General features: G+C 34.3%; 1 protein-coding gene and 1 long non-coding RNA gene across 2 annotated transcripts in view; one reads left to right on the forward strand and one right to left on the reverse strand.

Moving 5' to 3' along the window:
* The first annotated feature begins 8,718 nt into the window (after window positions 1-8,718).
* Window positions 8,719-12,322, forward strand: LOC127857101 (uncharacterized). Its single transcript, XR_008038336.1, has 3 exons — window positions 8,719-8,878; window positions 9,873-9,908; window positions 12,196-12,322. It is a non-coding gene; the product is annotated as an uncharacterized LOC127857101 (long non-coding RNA).
* Window positions 12,323-14,020: 1,698 nt separating this feature from the next.
* LOC127857287 (uncharacterized) overlaps window positions 14,021-14,726 on the reverse strand; it is an 8,940-nt gene continuing 8,234 nt past the window's right edge. The window contains exon 8 of the mRNA XM_052393699.1: window positions 14,021-14,036. Within this exon, the coding sequence (XP_052249659.1) occupies window positions 14,021-14,036 (16 nt within the window). The remainder of the gene's footprint in view (window positions 14,037-14,726) is intronic.

Genomic DNA, 14,726 nt, shown 5'->3' on the forward strand with positions numbered 1-14,726 from the left:
TTAAAAATGCTCACAATCATCGAAAGACAGGAGCTGTATGCATGTTTTTTAATCTCCCCTATCAATCAGTGTTCATAGTATTTGCATTTAAAAAAGAAAATCAATAAATAACATATGTGTCCTCGTCTTTTTTAAAAATGACACGACAAGCGGACGGCACACGTACATTAACGTCATTTCATGTCCTACACTATTCACACTTCACGAGTACCTTAGAGACACGGAAATTAAGAATGGAAATATTTCACGTGTTAAGTACACAAACCAAACGAAACCTGTCAGGTCAGTATAAACACAATAGAAAATTGAGTACCGGTGATTTTTTTAACAAGCGGAATTAAACAAGTAAAACTCATTAGTCAAATTTCATAATTACTCATTTGTGTAATTCTATTGGAAAACGAAACTGACACACTGGAATGATCAGACCCAATGTCGATTCATACTTATGTGATTTACTTTCTCGAATAGTATTGAAACGGACGACAAAGACCAAACGTCTGTACGATTGTCAACGGTGTTGGAGGATATGGGCGTGACAGAAGAACATGCAAACTTTAGAAGGTATGTCTGATGTATGCGTGAGGTCGTCGTTGTAACAATGGTTTTGCGAGAACATTCTGATACCACACACGTACATTTTGTTGGAAGCCAAAGAGAAGGATCTATTACTCTGGCATGAAATCTGACAAAGATATTGATCATTGTTTATCTCAATCGGTACCCCTCGCAGATTATCATTATCGAACGTATCCGATGTTTGACGGAAAGGGCCGAGAATGTGTGATTGTGTTTATCTCAGTCTGGAAGTCAATTCTTTCAAAAGTCATTCATTTTTATACAGCATTCCTTTTCCTTTTCGCAATCTTTTCGTCTAAAGTCTGTTATTCTATTCAAATATATGCTGTTGTGTAGATTTCGCTTGAGACATTCGTTTTCCTTTTCGAAAGGCAATGCGATTTCGCCCAAGATATTTGTTTTCTTCTTCAAAATTCAATTGGGACACACCTTTATTATTTTAACATTTGACTACATATGATTTTATTATTAATAATTAGCATAATTTTTCCAGAGTGTATATAAAATATACATTAGTATAATTCCATTATTGATTATTGAATTAATTTCCTTTTATTCCTATGTTTGAAATGATTTTTCTTATAATACTCGTGTACACAAGTTTGTAATTTCTTTGACATGTACTCTGGAATAGAGTATTTAATATTGTTTTGCTGTTATAATCTGTTCTATTCAATCGGAATTCTGTTTAACAACTTAGTATATTTCATAAAATCTTATTTTTTACATCTTTAGGATACACAATTTCATGGAAAGAATAGATTTTGTTGTTCTGCAATCGAAAATGTGTTCTAAATATGTATTGTTCATCGCTTTAAATCACCTTGTTTGTTTACAAATAAAAAAACGATGTTGTGTCATGTTTTATTAAAGTATTGTTCCACATGTGTTACTTTTGGATTGGAATGTCTTCATTGCTGAAAGATTCGTGGACTACCCACTTCATCATGTGTCTTCATAAATGTGCAACCATATTGCCTATTTTAATTTCTATTCTTTTTTCTATTTAATTCTATTAGCTGTGATGACATTCTTGCATTGTATATATATACTTAAAAAATACAAAACACTGGACTTAAGCTGACCGGAAAGAGCAGTTATTTGTTCATAAGCTCCCCACTTCGATCGCCGTTTTCGGCGTGTTAAGTTTGGATTATGGTCACCGTTACGGATAAGTGTGGTTTTCTCCGGTTCCCCGCCAAAGAGATCTTGGTTAGTGGGCACCAAAGCGGACCGGTGGAGTTTCCCTTTGGGCCTTAAATATTGGCACATCATATCGTTGTGTTTCGGTATAAGTGTGTGTATTTCAAAGTTGAACTACTGCATAACTACATGTGTCATCTGCGTATGTTCAAAATCACGATTTCCTTGGTGCAGTCGTGCGTGACCCAACGCTTTAAAAGACCATAAACCCTCAAACGACTAATTTTGAAGTATGCGTTATAAAAACGTAAACTATTTTAGGGAACTTTATTTATAAAAAATATGTTTAAACATCAAAGAAACTATATCGATACGACAAGTTAGATATTACGTCATTAATGTAGAATTTTATACGCACCTTTTTGCGCAAGTAAACTACTGAAACCTTATTAAATTGACAGCTGGACAGCACTTTTATTTCTCATTTCATCTTGGCTAGTGGCATTTGATTAATATATTTTTCTGTATTGATCAGGTCAATATAAAAGCACTTTATACAAGAAACACACTAAAATACAAGTAAGATTTGATAAATTCGCTATTGGTCAAAAGCTAGTCATTTTTTTAAACCCCAGGGGAGGCTACTCTCTATGATTGTTCAGTGGTATCCATACAGAGTTGCGCAACTTATAACGACGCGACAATCTTATTAATATTTATTTGCCAAGTTGAGCATTTCTTCAAACAAAAGTCAAAAGGGGTAGAGGTTGTCATATAGACAATCCCAGAATCGATAAATTGACCGCCGCCATATCGGCTATCACGTGACCCGCTACTGAAAACGTAACTGAAGAATTTGGCAGATTACAGCGTAATCATAGTGTACACCCGCTTTATTCCAATAAACAGTACTTAATGACTTCGCACAGAAGGATTGAAAACAATTGAAACATGAAACCAAGTGTCGATTTGTTAAACATCGTTAATCAATATAGTTAAATAAGAAAAATACACGATAGATTTATAAAATATGTGTCTCTGCAACAATATTCAGTGACAACAAGTAATGTTTAATGCCAAGTTTGCTTTTTTAAGCATACCTTTCAGTAATGCCTTTGTATAAAATTTAATGATTTCTTTATGGAATAAAATTATTCAATGAAAATTATAAAGTTTATAGAAATATTTAAAGTCTGAAGTAAACGTTGTGATCTTAGCGTAAATATTGCCGAAAATATTAGTTGGCGAAACTTTGAAAGATTTCAGACCGAGGTAGAAAAATTTATTGAAAGGTAGATAACTGCCTTTGTTTAAGCCTGTATTATTTCTTATAAATTTAAAAACATCTAAATTCACGATAAAAATGTTCAACATGTAAAATATGGAGACTTAAATAAAACTTGAATAGTTCCAATTGTGTTCTGTAGATTTCCTAAACTTGGGTCTTTATTTAATTTTCGTAATAAAGTCTAAATTTACGATAAAAAATAAATAAAAACACGAAAAAAATATGTGATTTTGCTTCGTTTATAACTGATGATTAATTTCAGTAAGATAAAGATCTTGAAAAAAAACCCCATCAGCGATAAAAGAGCGAACGAATCCGCTAAATGGGAGGCGATGTCCCAAGTGTGGATTAAAAGCGTTTATGGGTATGCCCGTGACACCACATGTCTGCACATGTGTATATACCGTAATTAAGATAACATATCACGTGTCGCCTTTAAATAACATATTAAATGACAATCAAGACCTTATTCTTGCTAGGGACCTTTACAAATAGGTCCCTGTTCATGCTGAGTTTTATTACTCTTAAATGAATGCAGACAAACCTTATTTCTACTAATTACGTAATAACTTATCTTAAAAAAACACGAACTATTATTTGATTATCAGATCGATAACAGACACTTTTTTAATCTTCAAATATATTCGATAAAATCGTTTCGCCTTCTTGTTTTGTTCAGGGACCTATACAAACATTATATGTCCCTGTGTTTTTCTACAGTACCGTTTTGGACGCGCGCGCGAGTATTCAGGGGCGGTAATCCGGGAGTTATCAATTTCTGGGATTGTCTATTGTAACAGACTCTTATAAAGTAAAATCACGCAGGTTATAGACAAGATGATAACAGCGTACACTTTATAATTTTTAGACATACTATAACATACTTATAAGAATGATAAGTGCTAATATCCTTTTTAATCCGAAAAAATAATGTAATATAAATATGAGGTTGATGATGATGATGACGATGATGATGATGATGATGATGATGATGATGATGATGATGATGATGATGATGATGTTGATGATGATGATGATGATGATGATGATGATGATGATGATGATGATGATGATGATGATGATGGACCGACCGACCGACCGACCGACCGACGACGATGAAGACGATGACGATGATGATGATGATGATGATGATGATGATGATGATGATGATGATGATGATGATGATGATGATCGACCGACCGACCGACCGACCGACCGACCGACCGACCGACCGACCGACCGACCGACCGACCGACCGACCGACCGACCGACCGACCGACCGACCGACCGACCGACCGACCGACCGACCGACCCGACTGACTGACTCATATTCTCAATTTACTCTTTCAGTTAAAAACTCAATCAATAAATCAAGCATGTTATTGTCATAAATAATCAAACAACATTGCGCATTCCGAAACGCTATATTCTGAAAGCCGGTGTAGTGACTAGCCTTATCCACGGTGCCTATACCACGTGACTTTTTAAGATCTGTGTGGGGAGTAAAATATCAACAAAAGCGCGACGAAGGTAAGATTTTTAAGGATAACTTTTTTAATATGTTACCATTTTTTATGGGATAAAGTGGAGAGCCCGCTCATTCATGAGAGTTTTCTATAGGTATCATGATTTTATAAAACAAATAAGTATGTTTTCAGTAAAGTGCAACCGCGCGTTTGAACGGTTAGAAAAGGGTAGGATCAGTGTGGGGACATTATTTTTGTTTTACACAAAAACATCACCTCTGGTGAAATTAAGAAATAAATTTTATGGGCGGAGCTTACACTATATCATTTTGCATCCATTTTCAGGTTATTGTTATTTATTTACGAAACAAAATTCAAGAAAACTATTCTTACAGTAATATGATCTGTGTGGTATACGTTTTTCAACGGATCTGTGTGGTATACTGTTTTTAAGTTTTTCAGTTCTATTTAGTTGTTTAAAAAATGCTTGTCAACAATGTATTTGAAACGGGATTTTTAAATGCGCTAGCATGTAAAACACATAATGGCTATACACTACGCTTGCACCGCTTGTTGAACTGATCCATAATTATGATTTACAGGCATGCTGTACAATCCCCATTATAATATTAAAATCTTACGCTGGAGCATCTTAAATCGATGACAAGTCCATGCTTACCTTAAATAAGTGTACACTTTATGTTATTGTATCAAAGTCCATTTTAATTTTGGCGCCAAACACTACTGTCAGGTGAAGTAATGTATCGTATATTATTTTTGATATTATATTTGCTTTAAGGTATGGCTCAATGCTCCGAATGCGGAAAAATGTCGAATACCAGAGCTGGATTATTGCGCCACATTAGGGGACACGCTAACTCTAGAAACTATAACTGGTGTGGGAAAGCATTTCAGGTAAGATTAAATACCTTAAAAATAGTTACATTTTTATACAGTTATGCTAACAAACAGATGAACGGATTTTCTTGAAACAACACAAATATGCAATATATCACATCTCTCAGGTTATCATATATTTTGAAATAGCTCAATAATCGTCAAATCGTTTGTAATTTAAAACTAACGAACGCGTTTCCTCAGATACTAACATTTTTGAAATAGCGTGTTTACGCATTGAAATGTCACGTGAATAAAATGTTTTTTTTCTCAGGATGCCTACAATCTTAGAATGCTTCAACGAACAAAGGACCCCAATGTCACGTGTGTGTACAGTGCGACAGGAGCTTTGCGGACAAGTACCTACTCGTGGCTAGAGAGAAAAGTGCAAAAAAGAGGGATTGGTGAAATGTTACCAGTGTTGGCAGTTAGGAGTGAGAATGACCTTAGAGAGCACGTCAATACCCACATGCATGACAAGTGTTACAGTAGTGAGGAGTGTTTCAAAACGTACAAACGCAAAACAAACCTTTCTCGATACGTTAGGACTTCACATAAATCCGTGAATACTGATTAAAAATCATAATAGTTTACAGTTTGTCTGTGTAACTTCATTATCGTTTTACGTTATTTTATTCGTTGTTTTACTTTTACTTTGCTTTTCAAAATGATTCTAACGTTATCCGAATTTGATTAATTTTTAGGTTTCGTTTAGTTCGTTTGTGTGTTTGAAATTATTCTCAAATAATTGTGCAATAATTTGGATTTACGTTATTCATTAATATATCGCATCTGTGATTTGTATTATCGAATCTGTGATTCTTTTTTGTTTATAACTTGATTAAAGTTTTGCGATGTTTTTTCGTTGGTTTCAATTTTAAATACCGCTGTCACGAGCTAGTTCGATAATCATAAGCAGCCAGGGTTTCTAATACTAGGGATTTTCACGACTGCTTTACATAATTAACTGCCTGCTTATAATTACTCTAGGCCGTGGTAATTGACAGTAAACAATGTATGCAATGTGGTTGTGTATACAATACAATACTCCTTAATTCGAAATACGTCTTGACATTCTTGAGAGCTGCATCCATCCACAACACAAGAGGAGAATCGTACATATATAATCATATAATATAATATTTATTCATTTACTTTTTATATTCATTTCAAAATAATTAACGCTAAAGATAAGCATACACTTGTTACACTGAATACAACGACATAATTTATAACATGACATTATCACCAACACATGGCGAATGATTGTCAATATCTATACTATGTAATGAACTAATGCAACAATATGAATTTCATATATGAAATAAAACACACAAACACACACATATATATATATGTTTCTACGATGACCAGTATTTTGTTTTAATAAACATACCTTTTACCTTAAACTTTAAATAACAACAAAATGACAAGCCAATACGTCTGGTGGATTCTGTTTTATCAGTTTGTATTCCAAATTTGATTTTAAAACATACGTATTACTCAGGAAAGAACATGCCTTTGCTTTTTGTCAACCTGTGTAATATTTGACACAATTTATATTGCAGAATTTGTGTCAGAATTAAAATGTCCATTGTGTTCGTGTATCTGCATTCTTATTGTTGGCAACAGTTTGCTATCGTTTCGTCTCGCCCGCTCCCACCTTACTCCTAGTGTCCCCTTCTGTATAGCATTCCTGTCTCGTGAAACTGTTTCCTCTATTTTTTCTTCCCTTAACCCTTGTCCGCTCACTAGTGCCAAATAGGTGATAACTGAAATGAATGAATTTTTAAATAATAATAATAGACCTACTACTACTACTATTACTACTACTACTAGTAGTAGTAATAGCTGAAGTAGTAATAGTAGTAGTAGTAGTAGTAGTAGTAGTAGTAGTAGTAGTAGTAGTAGTAGTAGTAGTAGTAGTAGTAGTAGTAGTAGCAGTATTAGTAGCAGTAGTAGCAGCAGAAGTAGTTGTAATAGTAGTAGTAGTAGTAGTAATTGTTGTATTGAAATAATTGAAATTAATTAAAAAAATATATCTATTGTCGTTATTATCTCAATTTATCCGTAAATTGAAGAAACGCGGATACCACACAGATCCTTCTAAACACGTATACCACACAGATCATATTACTGTTAGAATATTTTTTCTTGATTTTGTTTTCATAAATATATGAAAGAAACCTGAAAAAAGAATGCAAAATGATATAGTATAAGCTCCGCCCATAAAGTTTATTGCTTTATTTCACGAGAGGTGATGTTTCTGTGTCATAAAAAAATAATGTCCCCACACTGATCCTACCTTTTTCTAACCGTTCAAACGCGCGGGTTGCACTTTACTGAAAAAATATTCATTTGTTTTACAAAATCATGATACCTATAGAAAACTTTCATGAATGAGCGGGCTCTCCACTTTATCTCATTGAAAATGATGACATATTAAAAAAGTTATCCTTAAAAATCTTACCTTTGTCGTGCTTTTGTTGACATTTAACTCCCCACACAGATCTTAAAAAGTCACGTGGTATAGGCACCGTGTTATCTATATTCTTCGTAAAGTTTCATTTTCTCGCGTTCAATCAAATGTCGACAGTGAAGATATTAACTAGGTAACAATACATTTATTCCAATGCCCAAAGGGTTCCATTACAAAATTGCCAACTTTCAAATCATTGTACTTGCCTTTCCTACGTATCAAGTTGTGCAGGACTGGCATCATTTTAAAGATAATTATGTTATCTTCCAAAAATTGCAGCAAAGAAAGTAAAATTCACAAAAATTCAAGCACCCACTGAAAACAGTTTTGGCAGTGAGATTTTAATTAATTAAAGCACAGTACTTCAATAAACGCTCCACAGATGTTTATCTTTAAACGTAGTCCCCAATAAAATGCACCAACATGTAGCTGACTCACTGAAGGAAATAGCAATAATAAGCATGGGTGCTGTGCTAAAAGGCGTTGAAAACAGAAGACAACAGATACAAAAGATATAAAAGAAAAGAGACATATGCGCTACTTTCGACCTTTACCGCACTTGCGTTAAGTCTCGTTCTCGCGCGTGATGGCTCGTAAGTTTGTTCTGCAGATCATAACATTTTAAAGCTGCGCAATCCTTTGTTTGTATAGGTTCCGGGTTAAAAGAGGGTAATGAGAGATTAATGGTTTTATTGGAGTTTCTCTCTCAAACAGTGTCTATCTGTATAGTGTACGTAACGAGCTGTCTATTGGATTTTCATTTTCAAGCGAGTGTGACGAGAAAGATAGATAAATTTATATCAGTATAATGATACAACATGATAAAACATCTATGCATACATGATAAAACATTTTAGCTAGTTTAAATAGCGTTAAACGGAGATTAATAGGGTACGAATCATTGTGATATTTTTCACTTTGCGAACAGCACACATATGGATGTTAAAAGGGTGCTATGGGAAGTTTCGAGATGTAACGCGTGTAAAATAGTGTTTCTGATCTCTTTTTTGATAGCGTTCTATGTAGGTAAGTGATGACTTCTCGTTTTGATAGATCTAAATAAACCCTTCTTTACTTGTCCACGTAACGGTGACTTTTTAGAAAACATACTATATGTGTGCTATAAATGTATCTAAAGTATTTTTTAGTAATGGTCCCTCTGAAACACCGGCCATCAAGAAATATTTAATGAAACAAACGCATGCGTTTTTGGTACCCTGCTATGGTCACGTGGCAACAGCCTTGGTCAATTATATGCTGATAATGAAAACACTGCAGCAGAGAAAATTTAAGCAATACATATGATACACAAAATTGCTGGCAATGACAATAGATTGTATGTGAACCAATACCCCATCATCAAAGAATAAGAGTATTGCTACAAGTCTGTCTACGAAGTGATGTAGATGATATATTACTAATAATTGACCCGAGCTTTGAGAGGTTCGAATTTGATAGAAATACCATCATGTCAAGAAAAGAAAACTGCCGGTCTGAGCTTGCTATACATTTCAATTCTTATGTCAATACAAGTATTGCAAAAAGTTTTATAACGCCATTAACTTGATGCGATTGAAAGCAGATATGTGTGGGTGTTTCGAACTTAGTTTAAAACCTAAATATTTAAGCTCGATTACATAGAAAGCCTAAGGCTAATTTGAAACGCTCTCGAGTCCCTTAAAAGTTTTAAGTTTCGAACTTAACACGGTCATTCCGCGCCTGAAGCTGTATTATGTGAGGACCCGGATGGCCCTAACTCACGTATTACACTCACGAAAGTTGGGACGAAATGTGAATGATAGCATCAGTTTCTAGCTATCAGTTTTCTTCAATCGATTTTCTATTGTTGTTAAGTCTTAAGCTTTTAGACTTGTCTGTTATAATAGAATAATCATCATAAACAAATGCGTAACAATAAAATATCAATAAATTTTGCCTTTGGTCGAAATCAAACGGCGCAATTAAGAAAGATACGACTTGAAAACTTGTCAAAAATCATAAATTGAAATTCTAATTTCAGTGACGCAGTCCACCGTGACACAGACTAAAGGTAAAGGTATGTCTACGCGTACTTTCTATACTGTCTCATACGTACGGTAATTCAGTCTTAATTTTGTTCAAACATGGGACATAATTGTTCGTTAGGAGCTTTAATTCGTCAATTGGTCGACTGGAGAAATACACGAAAATTAATGTCTGACGATTAATAATGGTTTCACAGTAGCTGCTTAAAGATGCATTTCACTGAACGGAGGATAATTTTTATTTTACTAAAAGTGGTATTTGTGGGAATGTCACTTTGCTCCAACAAACATAATTATTTCAATACATTCTATCCCTTTTAAAGACTTCCTCCAGACTAAGCTAGCCTCCACTTATCTTTGTCAACAAACAAAGCTGACCCATTTAAAATCCTTTCAAAATCACATACGAAATCAATCGTTACTATTTTGATGAATTCGTCGTCGGGTGATATTTTGGGTAAGTGGTGAAGGTGCCTATAGATTAGATGGGGTTTTCCAGAATTGTGTTGATCCGGGCTACATCTTAAGAAATCAATTATGTCAATGGCAGCATTCAATATTTGCAGCGCTCAAATTAGGCCTCAACGGAAGGGCACCATGCCCCACCCCCAAGGTCCCACTGCCCCCTTGGACCCCAAAAATGCAGTTTTATTGATCTGATCACATTCTTATTCAGATACTTTTAACTGAAAGCAAATAAATTTACTAAATTTTCAGTCAAACTAGTTTTATTAGTAACAGAACCAATCTGTGTTTGTTTTCAGAAAATTATGTTATTAAAAAGATAAAACTAATATATGAAAAAAGTGTCTGATAAGTGGTAAGGTCCCGGGTATTCAGAAGCAAAGGCTAACGCGTTACCACTAAGCAGGCTTTTGGATTGAAATAACATGACAAATCTATAATAGACGTCTTTGCTTAATTGTTGATGCAAAAGCATTCCAATCAATACTTAAACAATTGTTTGCGTGGGTCCCTGAAATACTAGCCTTTTGTTATGTACATATGGCTCTATTTAGCAATGCTATGAAAACCTATACCTCGAGCGTTGGCGAGTGGTTCGGGTGATCGCTCTGAGCAAATAAACTTGTCTGTATTCGATTCTAACATCAGTGGTCTGGTTTTCCCATCCATTCATTTGCGCGAGATCTCTTTTTAGTTTTAGTTTTTATATAAAATAAAATAAGGAAAATGACTTCCAATAACAAAAGAAAGAAAAATAGTCAATATGCACGACTTTACGTCACTATAATGAGCGTGTTTGCTCCTTTCCAGGGTGCAGGATCAACGGGGTTCACATGGGATTTACACACGGGCTGGACAGCATGTACATGTACACTCTTTATTATTGCAAATATCTCAAGTTATTGAAATACATTTGTAAAATTCAGTAAAGACAGTTAATCTTGCAGTTTGTGTCGATATCTTAAGATTTAAGAATAAATCCTTGAATACGTCTGAAATCGGTGCCAAAGTTGTACGTTGCGCGCAGCATAAAAGTGAACAGATATGCTGTTCACGTCGAATTTTTTACCAAGAACGCAGGCTTATTAAATAAAGTAATTCTGGTGTATTTCACATTGCCCATTCGCAGCATAACAAACTGCCTTTTTATGTACTAGTTGAAATTCTTTACCAAAATTGTTATAAAAAGTTGTTTGAAAACGCACCAATTACCGGTGTGTTTACAATCTATTAACGTTTAATTGTGAACCCACAAAGTCACGTGATCCTGCACCCTGTATCAACAATGTGTGCATACAGCTTAGTTTATACCTCGTGTTGTTGCTGTTGTTGTTTTGTATGTATGATGGGATTGAATTTTTTTTCAGAATTAAAGCGATGATAAAAAATGAGTGGTTTTGTCATAGAGGTAGAGAAATTATAGCAATGGATGGTTTTGCTTAAGTGGTAAAGCGGTATAAAAATGATGGGTGGTGTTTGAAGTAAACAAATGATAAATTGGATTGTTTTGTTTCAGTTGTAAAGCGTGTAAACAAATTTAGGGGGACGAGGTTAAGCTGAGATAAAATTTGAGAGGGGGGTCGTTTCAGAGGAAAACGTGTGGGATAGTTTTGTTTTCAGAAATAAAGTCGGGATGAACATTGTTGCTTTTGTTTCAGAGATAAAGCGCAAATACAATGGGGGATTTTGTTTCAAAGGAAAATGGATATAAAATGGGCACAGTTGTTTTTTTTAGATTAAGCTCGGATAAAAATGGGAGAATATATTGCTTCAAAGGTAAAGCGTCACTACAGTTGTGTGTGGAGGGTTTGTCTCAGAAGTAAAGACAGGATAAAATGAAGGCTTTTGTTTCAGATGTAAAACGGCAGTTAAACGATGGTAGACCGTGTACAAGTACGTTCTTGCAGCCACAAAGAGCCAACATGGAGAAGATCTCGTCCTACGAGTTCCCAGACGTTCAACATTATATGCATGGTAAACAAGGCGTCATGTTTTTTTTGCATTTTGCAATACAAAAAATGTAAATATGATTCTTAACGGAATTATTCCAAGCTTAAAATTGTTCCCAGAAAATGCCCATATTAATTAAACGTAGTTTGTTTCGATGAATTGATTCCAACAATAAGATGCTTCTTTAGCCCCAAAACAAACAACGTAAGTAGCCAATACACGCAGCCTATTAATGCAACTATAGCTATATTTGCGACATCAATAGGTGCATGTTTGTTATGAACATAACCGGAATAATTTGTATTGTTAGTGAAGGCCACCGGGCCTCTCAAGGCATTATACAAACAAACTGTATAAAAAATATGTGTGTGTATCAATCGTGTTTCAAGCGTGCACACATAATCAAGTACAGGGACCTATGTTTTAATTATAATATCACCACACTGATGGCACTGCAGTTGTTCGCTATTGTGTAAACAGAAGGCACTGTATTACCGCATTTGGAATAATTCCAAACTTCGGCCAGTTCAGATGATAAATTTCAATAATTACAACACAATAAAAACTTAACGCTTAAGTTTGAGAGGATGTTTACGCAATTATTGTTTAATGCAACTGGCTCAGCGTTGATTCAATAATTCTATATAAGCTAATAAATACATGGTGGTTAGTTAAATCAATCAATTGCGGTTTCGTACCGTTTGAACATATTCTAGTGACCGGGCTGGTGGTCAATACCCGGTTAAAACTGGTCATTACTGGTTATTACTAGTCAATACTGATCGATTGAAAAGTGTAGCATTTAAACATCACAATGGAGCTATTTTATATTTCATCAATAATTATTATGTAATTGATATACTCTTTTTTGTTATTTGTTGTAAAGAAAATCTTTAACATTCAAGTATTACCGGTACTTAAATTCTAACACGGCTTTATACTGATTATTTATCCTTATATGTTTCTTATATTATAAGCACTATTTTTACGAAGCACCGTCCATAGTCGTCCGCCACGGAGGTTCAATCGATAAATGTACTCGTTTTCGTTACACTCGTACGGTCCCATACATAAACTAACAGAATTTTTTTTATGTTAACAATCAACAAAAGCCATATTCATTGATATGTATAATACAAACTGCTTTTCTTGGTGAGCTTAACAAAAAAAAACATGAAAGTAACAACCATTTTTTAAAGTCGACGATGTATAATTTTATCAAATTCATCGGTAAGAAAAAAAGGTTACAAGTTTCAGTCGATTCTCACCACAACATAAAAAACGAACTGTCAAGTTATTATTGTGAACGTATTTTGATTTAATTTAACATCATCCTACATTTTATTTATTAAAGCAGAAATTACCGGTAATATCGAAACTTTGTTAAATGATTCACTAGCGTTAAATGCAACTGTGGAAGGTCATTAAATCATTATTCAGATCAAGCGGTCGTAACGCCAAGTAATAAAGGGCCGTCAGATATTTTGGATAAATTTATTTTGTGATGTTTACATTGATTGCAATCGAAATTAATTGGGCCTCAGACGGCGCCGATTGTGTTTGCATGGTATTTCGGCAAGAGCCGAGGGCGAGAGTTTCTTAAAATCGATAAACTTTACATGAGCAAACAAATTTGTTTAATGGCACGTTTTTGAGAGTGTCATAAAAGTTTTTATATATAATGTGGATTTACGTAAATGCCCCGATAGTATGTTTACATTATTTCTGTTCAATCACGACAGAAACTTGAACAAATAAAGACTCTACAAGAGATCCAAAAGGCTACATCAAACCTATTCATTCATAAAGAAGTGTGCAACACCTTAAAGCGAAGCAATCGAGTGGTGGCATTGTCCTCTATACTAAAGACTCTTTTCGTAAAGGTATATTATCTAAATTAAAATTGACATAAACGAGGACAAACGATTGCCTTGAGAAAGGTTTCCCAGTATTCGTGAAGGAACACGAAATCAAAATACAACAATGATCAAGCAAGCAAAGTAATTAAATTTCAGCAGATTAGGGGATGAAGGTGATTCAATATAAATTATTTTGACGCAAAAGCTTTCTTACATTATTAAAGATAGGCAAATCACAGAAGCTTCATACCCCGACATAAATAATCTTATATCGACACAAGAAATAATAATGGCAACACAACGGTTGGAGAAAATTAAACATGACAATAGTATATATGAGTGCGTTACAAAAGTACACGCTATCACCAAGACATTGGAAATATTATTTAATTCCACGCAGCTTTTCACTTGTTCTTAATTGTCCGTATTATAATAATGTTAGGATGCATTAATTCCAAAATGTATACATTCCGGCCAAAAATGTTCACGTTTATTGACTACTTTATAGCTTAAACTAAACTGTATTAGAAAGCTAGCCATGTTTTAGTTTAAAATGCTTTAAAATAAGAGAAAGTT

The sequence above is a fragment of the Dreissena polymorpha genome, chromosome 14, assembly GCF_020536995.1.
Source record: "Dreissena polymorpha isolate Duluth1 chromosome 14, UMN_Dpol_1.0, whole genome shotgun sequence".
In the NCBI taxonomy this organism is placed as follows: Eukaryota; Metazoa; Mollusca; class Bivalvia; order Myida; family Dreissenidae; genus Dreissena; species Dreissena polymorpha.